Source organism: Siniperca chuatsi, linkage group LG10 (genome assembly GCF_020085105.1).
Source record: "Siniperca chuatsi isolate FFG_IHB_CAS linkage group LG10, ASM2008510v1, whole genome shotgun sequence".
Classification (NCBI taxonomy): domain Eukaryota; kingdom Metazoa; phylum Chordata; class Actinopteri; order Centrarchiformes; family Sinipercidae; genus Siniperca; species Siniperca chuatsi.
Genome location: NC_058051.1, coordinates 13,490,898 through 13,504,276, shown reverse-complemented (window position 1 = coordinate 13,504,276; position 13,379 = coordinate 13,490,898). Strand labels below are relative to the sequence as shown.

The window sequence follows — 13,379 nt, the reverse complement described above, 5'->3', positions numbered from 1 at the left end:
GATCTCCCTGCCTGCCTCCAGCGATCTCCCTCCTACAGACTTCCCTCTCCCCATACCCACCAAATCTGGCTGTCATTCATTAAAGGTCCATTCTGGTCCATCTCGGTGTCCCCTGCCTGTCTGTTCCGTAACAGAAGGTCGGACCGAACCGTAAGGATGACAGCCAGATACCCTGATGACCCCTTCCCAGACCTGGAGGATGTTATCCGGTGACATCTCCTCACCCATTCACCACCAGTCATTCCCACCAGCGCATCCTCAGACACTCCTTCAACCCCTCTGGCTCTCAGACTGATTGCGCAATTACAGACCTTCTCTGGCTCAGCAGATGACTGCGAGGGATTTTTGTTGCGGTGTTCCCTGGTCATCGGCCTACACCCACACCAGTACCCCATCAAGCGATCCAAGGTGGCCTTCTTGGTGTCCTGGCTTGACGGACTGGCGCTCCGCTGGGCGGCAGACAACTGGTCAAGAGGTGAGGCCATCACACAATCCTTTTGCCACTTCATATCGCTCCTCAGGAAGGAGTTTGGCCCGCCAAATGTCAAGTCGTCAGCCAGTCCTCAGCCCACACCTCTACCGACCACTCTCCAATCTACCTGCCCGCACCGAAGCTCCACCTCCCAGCTGCTCGCCTGCTCCGCCGCCTCCACCTCCAGTCCCAGTGCCGCGGCCCCTGCTCCCAGTCCTGAGGCCCAGACGCTGGTTTCCAGTCCTGAGGCCCAGACGCCCTCCAGGGGGTTCCCGCTTTCGCCACCAGGTCCCCGAGGGTCCCAGCCTTGGTCTACGCCGCCTGCCTCCAGCGATCTCTCTCCTACAGACTTCCCTCTCCCCATACCCACCAAATCTGGCTGTCATTCAATAAGGAACATTCTGGTCCATCTCGGTGTCCCCTGCCTGTCTGTTCCGTAACAAGACCAGAACTGAAGTTGTCAACACATGTGTAATTGTCAAGCCGAGTTTCAAACTCCAGAACAGCTGTGAGGGTTGGGTAATGTTCTTTAAATTTTGCCTTTTGAGAACAAATGTGAAGACCTTTTTTTCCGCAATGGTCATTAGTCGGGTGGGAAAGACATGGCACTTGTTCACTCAGAGACAGTATGATGCAGAAGATATATTTTTCAATTTCATGTAAATAATTTGTTCCGCTCAATTAACTCTCAATGAATGGAACAGCGAAAAACACAGGAGGAGAAAAAGAGAGACTCCATTGTCCATACTTCATGTTGCATTCATTCACACAGCATACTTATGTGATTACAGCAACTCTTAAAATACTCCATATCCAGATGTGTAAAAAGACAACAGTTTGTTAACATGTTAGCCATAACATCAGTCCATTCTTATTCCCAGGTTGCCATATACCGACGTTTTGTCACGCTCCTCAGCGTCTCATAAAACGCACAAGATACTCTTTAGAGTCTGTATGAGAAATTCAGGATACAGAAAAAAATAGTTTAAAATGCCATCTGGGAAAGAGCAGAATCACAGAGAAGTCTTGCTGTATATCACTGATGGTCAAAAAAGCAAATGGGCTTTCATGATAGATATGAACATATGCCAGACATATATCAGCATGGATCTTTATGGACATGCTAACAAATCCAAAGGCAACAAAAGATGATATTGACTTACTAAACATAAAGGGACACAGATAAGTAACGGGACAGCTTGTGAAGAAGAAAAAAACAACAAAAACAATTAAAAAAAATGGTAATAGCTAAATTGAGAATAAAGAAGAGGAAAAGGAGAAGACGAAAAGAAAAGGGAGAGGAAGAAAAGACGGACGGCGTGATCTGATCGGGTTTGCATTTCAGGTGAGTTATGCATGATGGGTTTGGTTTAGTATTATTCATTCTTTCTGTTCATACATACACACATACACACTCCCACATACACATACATATCTTTTTTATTTTCCTTCCTTCATGTTTACATTTACATTTATACTCACCGGCAGCAGAATAGATCTGAGAATTGTTCAATATATTTTGTTGAACTGTTCAAGTTTGTAGAGCTGTTATTCCATTGACATGTCATGACAGGAGCTCCAACCATTGTGAGATGTTGATTTTTTCCCTACTTTCCAGTTTAGTAGCATTGTTTTCTTGGTGCTAGTTAGGGCTACAAGTAGGGGTATTATGATTTGTGTTGAACATGTGTTGAGTATGTCCAGATCTCCAAGTATGCATATGGAAGGGGATAATGGAATGCTATGTGGACCCTTGTTTCCTCCTAACACATATATTTGTGGAGTGATATTCACAATTTAGTATCTTATTTCTCTGTTTTCACTGAACTGTAAATTATACTGTAAATGAGATTTTGATATCCCTAGTCCACTTGTCAAATAATTGTGTTCTACATGTGTTAGTGCGTAGCATGTGACAGTAAATAAATTAAAAATGTCATGTTTTAAAAATGTCATATAAGGCCCATGAGGCCTCAAGAATGCTACACTATTAGCAACTAAATATTAAGAGATTACTGTGCTTCTATCGCTATAAAAAGTCATGATACTCCAAACAAGTAAATTCTAGTTTGTCTTTCCGATTAGTGTATGAATGCTAGATTCATGAAATTACTTTTTTGGTACATATCATACCTATTACTATCTTTAAAACTCACCACATTGCTTTTGACATTGCTTTTTCTTCAGATAATGACTGCATAATTGGTCAGTAGTACATGTTAATTAATTAATTTGTTACTATGTTACTACAGCATGTTATTTCCTTTTACTAAGTAAAAAGTACACTGGTATACAAAGGTACTGTAATTCTTGGATTAACCTTTAAAACTTGTCTATGTGTCTGGTCTATGTGCACCATAATTTACTTACAAAAACTGTTTAAATCAACACATTTCATTCCAATAGCATAGAGTAAAAAGATGAAATCACTGACAAAAGAAAATGAATCAGTGTTTTTCCTCCCTTGTGCAGGTTATCAAAAGAGATGGAGACGTTTAAGTGTAATTGCTTAAAAGATTAAATCACTCTCACTGGCATCAGGACGTAAAGTTCATAGTTCACTTTTGATCTTCAAAACTGGAAAGATTGTGGCTGAGTAAGACACCTTTTGACCATTTAGAGGGACAAGACAAAACAATGTAAACACTTAATGAAAGAGGACTTAAGCTTTGCACTAAATAAATCACTGCAAACAGTACAAGGTGCATCATATTACCTTCCATGCCAACTAGCTTTCAACTGATCCAGCTGCATTTTACAAACAGATGCTAATTTGAAAACTGTTTAATTTGAAAACTCACATATTAAAGTGTTAATTGCCAGAACTTTTTATAGCTAAAAATAGTACTAGTTCATTGTAATATGCCTCAACCTTGCAACAGTTTATAATGGTGATTGATGTAGTTTTACACAAAGAGTCTCAGTTATTTGGGCTATTCCCTGTAGAGCAATACATTACAAATATCACTCAAAACACGTTTTAAAATGTCTGACTCAAAAACAACCCAGTAGACCTTTGTAGTCATAAATCACAGGGTTGACAGGGTTTATTACACATCATTGTGGATTTATGGGAAATTATGTAGTTCTACACTCGTTCTTGAAAAGCAAATAAGCAGGACTCTAAGGTGGATCTAACGCTACGTACAACATTAATACAGTATGTAAACACAACATAAGTGTTTCTCATGCACACAGCATTAAAAAATCTCAGATGCTGGTTATGTTCTCACCAAAAGATAAGAGATTTTAATGCATCTTCACATCCTAATTACATGTATCTTTGTGTACATTGTTAACAAAAACATTACTGCAAACTTATTACAAATATCATGATGAAAGATGAATCAATAACCTAAGACACACACCTATCAGAAACAGTTATCAGGTATTTGAGCAACATAATATCATTTTTAGACTTATACTCCAAATCAAGAATATAATACACAAGCCAAGCATAATGTAATGTCTTTAGAATGGATTGAGGTAAATACTACATATTTTATACCCGAACTCAAAAAAAGAATATACACTATGCAAAATATCAACATGCTATTATTGTGTCTGGAAATGCTTGTGTGGCCTGAGCAGTCGTTATTGTCTTTCAATTGTCAGTAACCAGCAAGAGTTCACCGTATGGCACAAATGGTCTGTTCAGTTAATGAACCAGACCACAAACAACAAACTATAAGCCATGGTAGGGGCCCTGAACCTGCTGTCGCATGGTCAGGATGTCTGCACAGAAATATTTCCCAGAGTATACTGTGGGAATAAGGCTTTTTCTCTTAGAGCAACATTATTGGTGCCCACTGCAGAAGGTTTATACTGGGGCTCCAGGGTAGGCTTACTGAGGGCAGATTTAGTGCGACATTCCAGGATGATAGGTGGAATTAGGTTTTCAAAGGGTCTAGTTGGTCTCATGTTCTGTCTTAGAAGAAGAAAGGTGTTCGCATGGCAGAAATACAGTTCTGTGACATGAAATATATTCTCTGATTTACAACAAAATAACAAATTATTTAAATGACTAATTATTAAACTAATTTATAAAGAACAACAACAAAGACAACGTTAGTTACAGTTGCAATTCTTTTTAAAAACCCTGTTATCTCAAGTTAAATTATCTCGTGATCTCGAGATAACAACGTAACGTTTTCTTGAAGTAATGGGATCATTTTCTCCTTATCTTGAGAAAACAAAAAGAAAATTAACCCATTATCACAAGAAAATTATATTTTGTTTTCTCCAGAGGACATGAAAATGATACTGTCATCATGAACAAAACAACTTTGTTATCTCAAGATAACTAACTTGATCTTGATCACCAGGAAAATCATCACAAACACGACACCAGTTACTGGTGTTTGTATTCCTCACCTGTAGCAAGGAAAAAAAAATCAGATCATCATGCTAATTATTTAGCGACAGCAGAATATGCAGGTACTGTTGCTCATTTTAATTTTGTCATAAAATTTACAGTATGACATTCAAAATGTATTAGATACTGTACAATAGACTGGCCCACTTAGAGAGACAGAATAATAGAATAACACCAGAGGTAGCCTTGAGAATTGAAAGCAAGCTTATGACTGGATATGGTGGCGGTTCTTAGCTCAGTAGAGGAACATAGGATAGGTCTGGGGTCTTGACAATCATAAATTCAACTCAACACACAGAACACTACTCAGATGGGCAGGAACAAGCAAATTAAGCAAAGCGAGGGTTAAAGCAGCTGACCTTATACACACCCAACAGACAATAAAACCCCAGGCTACCCAGCTGTGGACCTCCCCACATTAAACCACTTTCCCCCTCCAGACCAGAGAAGCTCAAATATTCCCATGAAAGAATTTTACTCCACTGGGTTTGGGTACTTTTTTTCCACTGTATGTAGTCTGGCTAACTTTACATCAGAAGACTGCAAATTGTAGGCAAATATGTTTAACACAAAAGGAAAGAATACATATTTTCATGTTATCTATGTTAAGAGCATAGTACAAATACACGGAGTGACAATGAACATTTGTGGTTAAATGCCCCAGTGCCATTTCTTCCACTCCATGTACTAGAGCTCATGTATAAGACTGAAATGATCTGTATTTACATGTGGGTGATGTAGACTGGTTGATGCTCCCCAGCAAAGGTCAATATAGTCACAACCTTTTAAGTGAAAAGTACATTAGTAATTAGTCACTGGTAACAACAAAAGAGGTTCTAATAGTTAAGTTAAAAGAAGAAAATTAAATATATCATGGTGCATACCAACAGTGAAAACGCTATTACTAGCTGGTAACTGTCAGGAAAGTAACTATTAACAAAATATAAATACTAGTGGTTAATTCTGAGCAATTAGTTTTGCAGCATAGTTTCTGACAAGATGTTTTGCTATATGGTTAAAAAAACTGTATCCCATTCCATATCTATTCCCTTTATATTATCCCGTTATAGCTGTTGATGTATTGAGATATAGAAATATGAGACTTATAAATATAAATATATATATCCATAAAGTCATACATACTATATACAAAATGAGGAGGCAACTATTTTTTGAAAGGGTATATGTAATTTGCAACCACACATTTGTTTCCATTTTTCCATGTCAGATCATGGGTATGATCATTGTCAAACTCTTGAAGAGCTTTGCCACTTGATGCTTTAACAAAACTATGAATACTGTGGTTATACATTAAATGAGAAACTTTTATAAAGTAAACAGTATTCTTGTGCATTGATTCAGTATGTTCTATAAAGTTACATGCTCTTTAATGTTCACGCTCTTTCCATTTCTTTCTCTCTCTCTCTCTCTCTCTCTCTCTCTTTCTCACACACACTATATTGTACTGGTAGTGTTTTATGATACTTTTTATGTAATGTAAATCCTCTTCATGTTTTGTAAAGTAATAATTCCCATAGATAAATAATCTTGTGTACAATGTGACCCACTATACACTATTTGCTTGGACCACAATGACTTATTTACTTAAAGATGGAGCCACACAATGGCACTTAAATAGTCAGAATGGAAATACATTTTTGATGTCCACTTTTTGATCCAAGCTGCAGCATGCACAAAAAGGCAACAATAGCTCACTATAATTCTCTTTGCAGTACTTTTATTAAATCGTTTAGCAACAGTGAATGCTGTTACTAAACAAGTGGTGATGCATTCTTGCCAAGAAATTTGGCAAATTATTATAAATATAGAAAAAAAAAAGCCTTTGTAAGCTTCAGGGCACACTGGAAAGGTTGTGCCAAACTTAGAGTGTGTTGTCTGTAAATGCTTCCTAACATTAAACTCCATTTTTGGAAATTATGGAAATGCTCTCAGTTTACTGTAACCACATGGACCACAAACCAATGGGCACTAACAAATACTTGTCCATTTACTGCTTTCATTGTCCCTTGCTGTTTTCTAGAGTAGACTGCTATTTGGTAAACAGTTTGGTTTGGTGAGACACAATGCTGCCCGACAGAAAAGAGAGGCAACACAAAAGCTTGTCTGTATTAGATGTTAACTGTAGTTTTCTTGTGGGAGACAGAGTAGTGGAGACACAGGAGAGAGAAACTGGAAGGATTCAATTATTGGCCAGTGGAAGGGCACATGTGGCCCCAGAAGCAAGGAACACAATCGCTCAACTATGGTAGAGCACTGCATGTTATTTTATAATTTTTAACTCTATAGTAGCATGGCTTCATTGAATTCGACACACTTGAACCACAGTCTGTTTAGACCTTGGGCAACATGGTGCTTTCATTTTTTTCTTCACCCCAAGTCGAGTTGTGATTTGCTAAAATGCGGCTCAGTCTTCAAATCTTTCACATAAAGGGTAAAGTTGGTGTTATTTCTTTCTTTCTTTCATCTTCATTTCTAATGAAGATGTAAATCTGTAAAAATGAGTCGCAAATATATAGTTTTTGAGTATTTTCCTGAAATAGCTGGACACTGTAGTTTTTAGCAAATGTTACTCAAACAGGAGGACTATTTTCAGATGAGGATTAATATACATTTGGTGCTATTTGTGGCAGTAGGACAATGTATGTGGGATTGACTCTAGATAAACTACAGTGCCCAGGCTTTGACAACACAGGCAATACTTGTTAATAGAACCAATTCACTGTTGGTTTTGGTCTTTTCATGGGATTTGTTAACAATAAGAAAAATATAGAATATGGTCAGCCTTACTCTTTAACATATACTGTAAGTAATGCACAGCTCCAAGCAATTAATGACAGCTAAAGGATAAGTGGCTGTTATTAGCTGCATTGGAACATGGAACTATCAGATTTTTCGGACTAATACAGTTTCTACAGAGTCGATGTTATCCAGGGGCAGTGAGGTAAAAGCACAATGGATATGATAGTTCAGTTGCAAAGAGCACAAATGATATATTATTGCTGAAAGAAATGATATGAACAAAATATCCAAACTGTCAGGGTGTGAATGCTTTTCAGATTGACTTTAAATAGTCTCATAAAGCAAAGCTCAATAATATGCCCCAAAACGCAGGAGGTCATAAGCTTTCTCCTTTGTTTGCGTGTTTTGATGTTTTTAAAGGCAAGATATTACAATAGCATGCCTTGCTCCTACTTTCCATGGCTCCTCATGGTACTTTTTGCTTGTCAACATTTTCGTAGAAATGTCTTTGTTGTCCCTTATAGATTGATAGAAGCTTATCTAGATAGTCAAGTGTAGTCCACAACACTCTGTTACCAAGTGTGAATACAAAAGGTTTGTTTGATCAAGCTTGACAGAAGCAAGGCCATTGGCGATTATATTATGGTGAAATAGTCCTCATACTGCTATCAGGGGGGAACAAAAAGGGGATAGCCTCCAGGGATCTGTTTCAAATTTGCTGAAGAGTTCTTGAAACCACTCGGCCTGATGAAACTTGCTCCAAGAGGTATGATGCTGAGGAACATCGGCAGTGTCAAACTCCAAAGTTCTCCCTTTGATTGTGAGTGGACCTGTAGAGGCAAGAGTGCCAAACAGAGAGTGAAAGGGCCGAAGAGGAGGGAAAGGTCCATTCCACTGAGGAGAAGAGCAGAAGATGGACAGGCGTCTAACTGTCATCCAGGACCTGGGACTCTGTGGAGACTCCTGGTTGGCAATGTCTGCAGGAAGCTTTGAAAAGAACATTTCACATTAAATCTGTAATATTAAAGGGTTAATCCAGTGATTGAGTATTGCACATCTACAGGCCCAGTTTGTAACAGGCTTTCTGTTATACATTTGTAATCTCCAATGGCATCACTGCCATCAGGGTTATCTCGGCTTGGGCTTGACATCATCAGGGTTATTTTTTTTTCTCTATTTCCTCTATAAGTAAACTGAACTGTAAAACTGGTGGAGTACCCCTTTAAAGACACTGACGCTGGAAACATGATAACTGCATAGTGCTTCTCAATAAGCAGCCAACTATTTATATGCAAATTATGAAGTGAAACATTTGATAAAGAAAAAAGAAGAAGAAAAAATGAAATGTAGAAATACAGAAATGTATCCAAAAATATGGCAACAAAAGACACTTAACAGATTTATGGTTCGCCCTGGCTCTCTTCACCCCCATGATAGGTTTAATGGGTCTTTTTTAAACAAATATCTAATTTTATATTTACTTCCGATGATAAGTATAAATCTTAGGCAATAGTAGAATAATTTTGCCTCATTTGTTAATTAGTCTATTCCTCTAATAACAAGAGATATACATTTTTTTCAAGTATATCTGCACACCAGAAAAATAATGATAGCATAAACAGCTTCTAGCTTTGCTGTTTAGTTACTGTTTGTGTTCTAATACTGGTAATGGTATTACATGAAATTAATTTTTCACAACATTTTGTACAATACCAGATCGCTTAAACTTAATTTCAAAATAATGGTTTTCCATGACAGTTGGTGCTACAACTGTAGAATTTACTAGGGTATTAACAACATTATTTTATATTCATACATAATATTAAACAAACAGAAAATGTGTTCTATTATTTGACACCAGAGCACTCAAATACACATAACCAGCACCTTTAGATAGAGCAAAGCAATGCAAAACAAACTGCCCAAAACTGGCCATGCTTGATGTTTGTTTACTATTAGAAGCCTTTTTATCAGCTCGATTAGTTAATTTCAATAATTTTACTTATAATTAGCTTGATGTGTTGATGTAAATATACCTAATGTGAACAGAGACTGAGAAGGATCCAATGAATGTCATTTTTACAGAGAGAATCAGACTGACCTTGACAGACAAAAATCATGGCACTCAGGGTCTGAGTCAAGCAGAACACAAATGCAGCGCTGAGTCTTTGCCCCTTCACGTTCAGTTGCTTGTCCACTAAGAGCACGTCTGATTCGCTGAGGTCCTCTGTAGCTTGACATTCCATAGGGCACAGTGCGTCTGAGAAAACACAGACAATCTTTTTCAGTAAGAGTAAAAATCACATTCATTCACAGCAAATATCAGATATTGTTTGCTTTAGAGAGAGAGCTCAAACATGGACAAATCTTCTAGTAGCCCTCGAGCCAGCAGTCATATACTCCCTTTTCACACCATAGAGAGAGATCTGACTAGATCACATGTTATAGCAATTTAGTTTTAAATGAAAATCATGCACATACACACAAAGTGATACATACTTCACGATCTGTGCACATTACATTAGTTTAAAATAAGGTTTCTGAAAAGTTGCACCTTCAGCGCCTTTTGAATGATCTGTGTTAAGGCTTGTATAGAAACAGTTGAGTTTCCACTGTATCTGCCTTGTGTTTTTCATTCTGTTGTAGATTAAATGCTTTGGGAATTGATAATAGGAAAAAAGGCTGTCAGAAAAGTCAGTGAAAGTGAATAATAAACTTGAAATATGACTTCTGTTGATCAAATTTCCAAAGTCAGAGAATCCATCACTGTATACGGACTGTTCTAACCCTAATCCTTACACCTTGATCTCACTGTTTACGCTCAGAATGTCAGGCTGGCATCACTTATCTTCTCTCCATTTTCTCCCTCTTTCCACTCATCTGTTTTTGATCATATGTGGATTTTTGAAAAAAATACAAAGGTGTTTGTGGCTTAAGGAGCTATAAAGTCTGAAGAAGCAAAGAGGAAGGAGAATCTGTTCTAAAACCAATTTGAGTATCCCAGCAGGAATTGTACACTGCTGAGAGGAAGGTCTGCCAATGAGGGCGAAAAGACTTTTGAAACAAAAATCCATCGAGAGAACATTTATAAATGGCTTCCCCCCGTAGATGTGTCAGATTATGTCAGACAGCCTGCTTCCTGTACCCGATTAAATACCTGTAGTTTGCTGACGTCCTGCCTGCTGCTTCCACTGTGTTTGCCTGATCCTGCAGCCTGTCTGTTTACAACTGTAAACTCGATTGATCTCAAGGTAAAAGGCCTTTTAATCTTATACTTACGTTCAGTCTGAAGTGGCTGCTGTGGGTCAGAGTTCTGTCTTAATGTCTTAACATAATGCTAACATCAGCTGGGGGCTATCATGTGACAGCAGAAGAAGGGCTTTGAGGAAACCTGCCTTTCAAACAATACGACAAACTGAGTAAAAACACTTTAATTGTAACTGTAGTGTAGGGGAGAAGTCACAACAGCAGAAGGAGTACACACACTGACGCTTGAATGCTACCTATAACCAGTCTTGTGAGCCAATAATAGAGTAGCTCCTCTGGAGCATTTGCAGTGCTTCACTATGGGAGAGAGGTGACGCCCTCTTGTTACTATACTGAGATTATGAAACTTCAGCTTGAAAGAGCCACAGCATTTTGGGGAGTTTATCTTCCAGCACAGTGCAGTGCTCCCCACAATGAGAGCACACATATTTCAAAACACACTTACTGCTTTTATATTAATGTTGTGGCTTCTGTCAATATCCCACTCAGTCTTTAAACTATGTCAATTTGTCCCAACTTGCTAAGCACTACTAAAGTGTGTTGTTTACCTGAAACAGCCCACAGCAATCTTGGCACAAGAAGACAGAGGAAGAAAGAATGCTTTCCTATTGTCTTGCCAAGGATTTTAATATGCGGTTAGGAGGTGGCAAAACCATGCACCACTCCTCAAAACATGCTGTTGAAAATTATATTTTGAGGTATTGCTACTAATCTGCGGTATGCTAGGCCACATGTTGAACACACTTTGTGTAAGCACAAACTGTTAAAAATTGCTGCTTACTGTAATAATGCCAGCTGGTAATGTTCACTTTTCATGGTTCCTCGTCACCTGCAGAGCCAACATAACTCCTGAGGCGCAGTTAGCCAGCACAGGCCCCTGGTGATCGGAACATGACTGCTTGGTGGTCCCAGGACCAATCCACCAAATTACTTCCACCGTTATAAATAATAATACTTTTGTTATGTTGCCTTCCTCAGTGTTTGACAGCAAACGATGTTTATGCCACAGGTCAGTTCTGCCTATATCTAAAGGGAAAGTTAATGAATCTAAATTGTGAGCAGTTTTAAGTATATTTTAATGAATTAATTTGGTTTTGTTTAAAAGCAGACTAAAGACTACAACAAAGCGCGTTAGTTTCTGTTGGGCTTGCCATCACTTGAACCATGACTGCGTCTGGCGCCTCAGGGAAGCGGTTATCGGGCGTGACTTGCTATAGTGTGTTGTCTTGCAGTGCACGACTCAAATTTGAGTTGCACAAACCAGCCACATGCCAATCTGCGTTTTAAATAATTTCGATTGCAACATTTTTAATCCCAACTGACAAAATATGTTGTGCAAGACGGAGATGATGCACAATAATAGCACATCCGAGTGGATTCTTGGTGAATTCTGGATATTTTAAAGCATTTAACAAAGCATGTCTTACTCGGGAGTGTTGATCCAGATGATATCCAAGTGGCAGTAGTAGACGCACTCTTTATCCTTGTAGGAATAACAAGTGCAGCGCTTGGGTCTGGACTTAATCTCTGTTACCTCAGATCGCCCGGAGCCAGACAACCTGCTGGAGCCTGGGAGACCTCCGGGCTTGACCTCGGATATGACCAAGGCATCGGATGTCAAGACACCTCGTATTGTACAAGAAACATGTTAGAAATAAGATAAGTAATAAACAAATAACCAAATGTGTACAAATAAATGAATGAGGCTACGTGAATAAATGTTGAAATTAGTTGTAAAAGTTTGTTGCAGCTTGCCGACATCAAACTTACCTTGTAAGAGAATCAATGCCAGTATGTTGAAAAGCATGGTTTTCGCGAGGATGGATAGTAGGATATTCCCAAAATGAATCATAGCCTGATGAGGATGCAGCACACTTGTCAAATTAATCTCCCACCAGCATCGAGTGAAAATCCATCAGTGTAGATGTCCATGTGCAGCTGATCTCATATGGTCCAGACGTCAAATAACGAATCAGAGGGTGTTTGTCTTACAGTTCCTTTCATATTTATAGCTTCATGTCATAAATCCTACCGTAACTTGCACATTGAAGTGAAAGGAAAATGCGGTTTCCTTAATACGAATAGCTCTCCGACTCGCAGTCACACAGCAAAGTGTGCTTTGTAAAGGTGATCTTTGGAGCAAAGAGGGTAACGATGCTCCTCAACGTCACCTCGCCTTCTAAAATCCCAAATCAAAGATGAAGAGCTTTGGAGAGGCTCGGGTACACGTCCACGCCTCCCTTAACACCCCCTCTGTCATATGCAGCAACACTACAGTGTGTGTTCACTGAGATGAACTACTCCACTTGTGTTCCTGTTGATGCATGACATTGTAAAATATGATACTTGTCTTGTTTAAAGATAGTAAAATAGATTATTCAGCAACACTTGGCAGCATGGGCCCTTGGGCCATTAATTATTGTCTCAAATACTGCACATTAAATACTGCACAATTAATACTGCACATTAAACCAACAGTATGATGAGGGTATTTCCCTGTTTTGT

The 13,379-nt window shown here is 38.6% G+C and overlaps 1 protein-coding gene across 1 annotated transcript; it reads right to left on the bottom strand.

Moving 5' to 3' along the window:
• Positions 1-3,687: 3,687 nt before the first annotated feature.
• edn3b (endothelin 3b) lies at positions 3,688-13,154 on the bottom strand. Its single transcript, XM_044212139.1, has 4 exons — positions 12,645-13,154; positions 12,302-12,500; positions 9,709-9,867; positions 3,688-8,594 (listed from the first exon to the last, which is right to left on the bottom strand). Exons 1-4 carry the CDS (start codon positions 12,724-12,726, stop codon positions 8,540-8,542), a joined length of 495 nt encoding a protein of 164 aa, XP_044068074.1. The 5' UTR covers positions 12,727-13,154; the 3' UTR covers positions 3,688-8,539.
• Positions 13,155-13,379: the final 225 nt, after the last annotated feature.

Excerpts from the sequence above, each read along its gene's own strand:
- edn3b (XM_044212139.1), bottom strand. The coding sequence starts at position 12,726 with ATGATTCATTTTGGGAATATCCTACTATCCATCCTCGCGAAAACCATG. Across the intron at positions 12,501-12,644 it reads GGCATTGATTCTCTTACAAG|GTGTCTTGACATCCGATGCC; the intron begins GTAAGTTTGATG and ends GTACAATACGAG. Across the intron at positions 9,868-12,301 it reads ATCTGGATCAACACTCCCGA|ACGCACTGTGCCCTATGGAA; the intron begins GTAAGACATGCT and ends GTGTTTTCTCAG.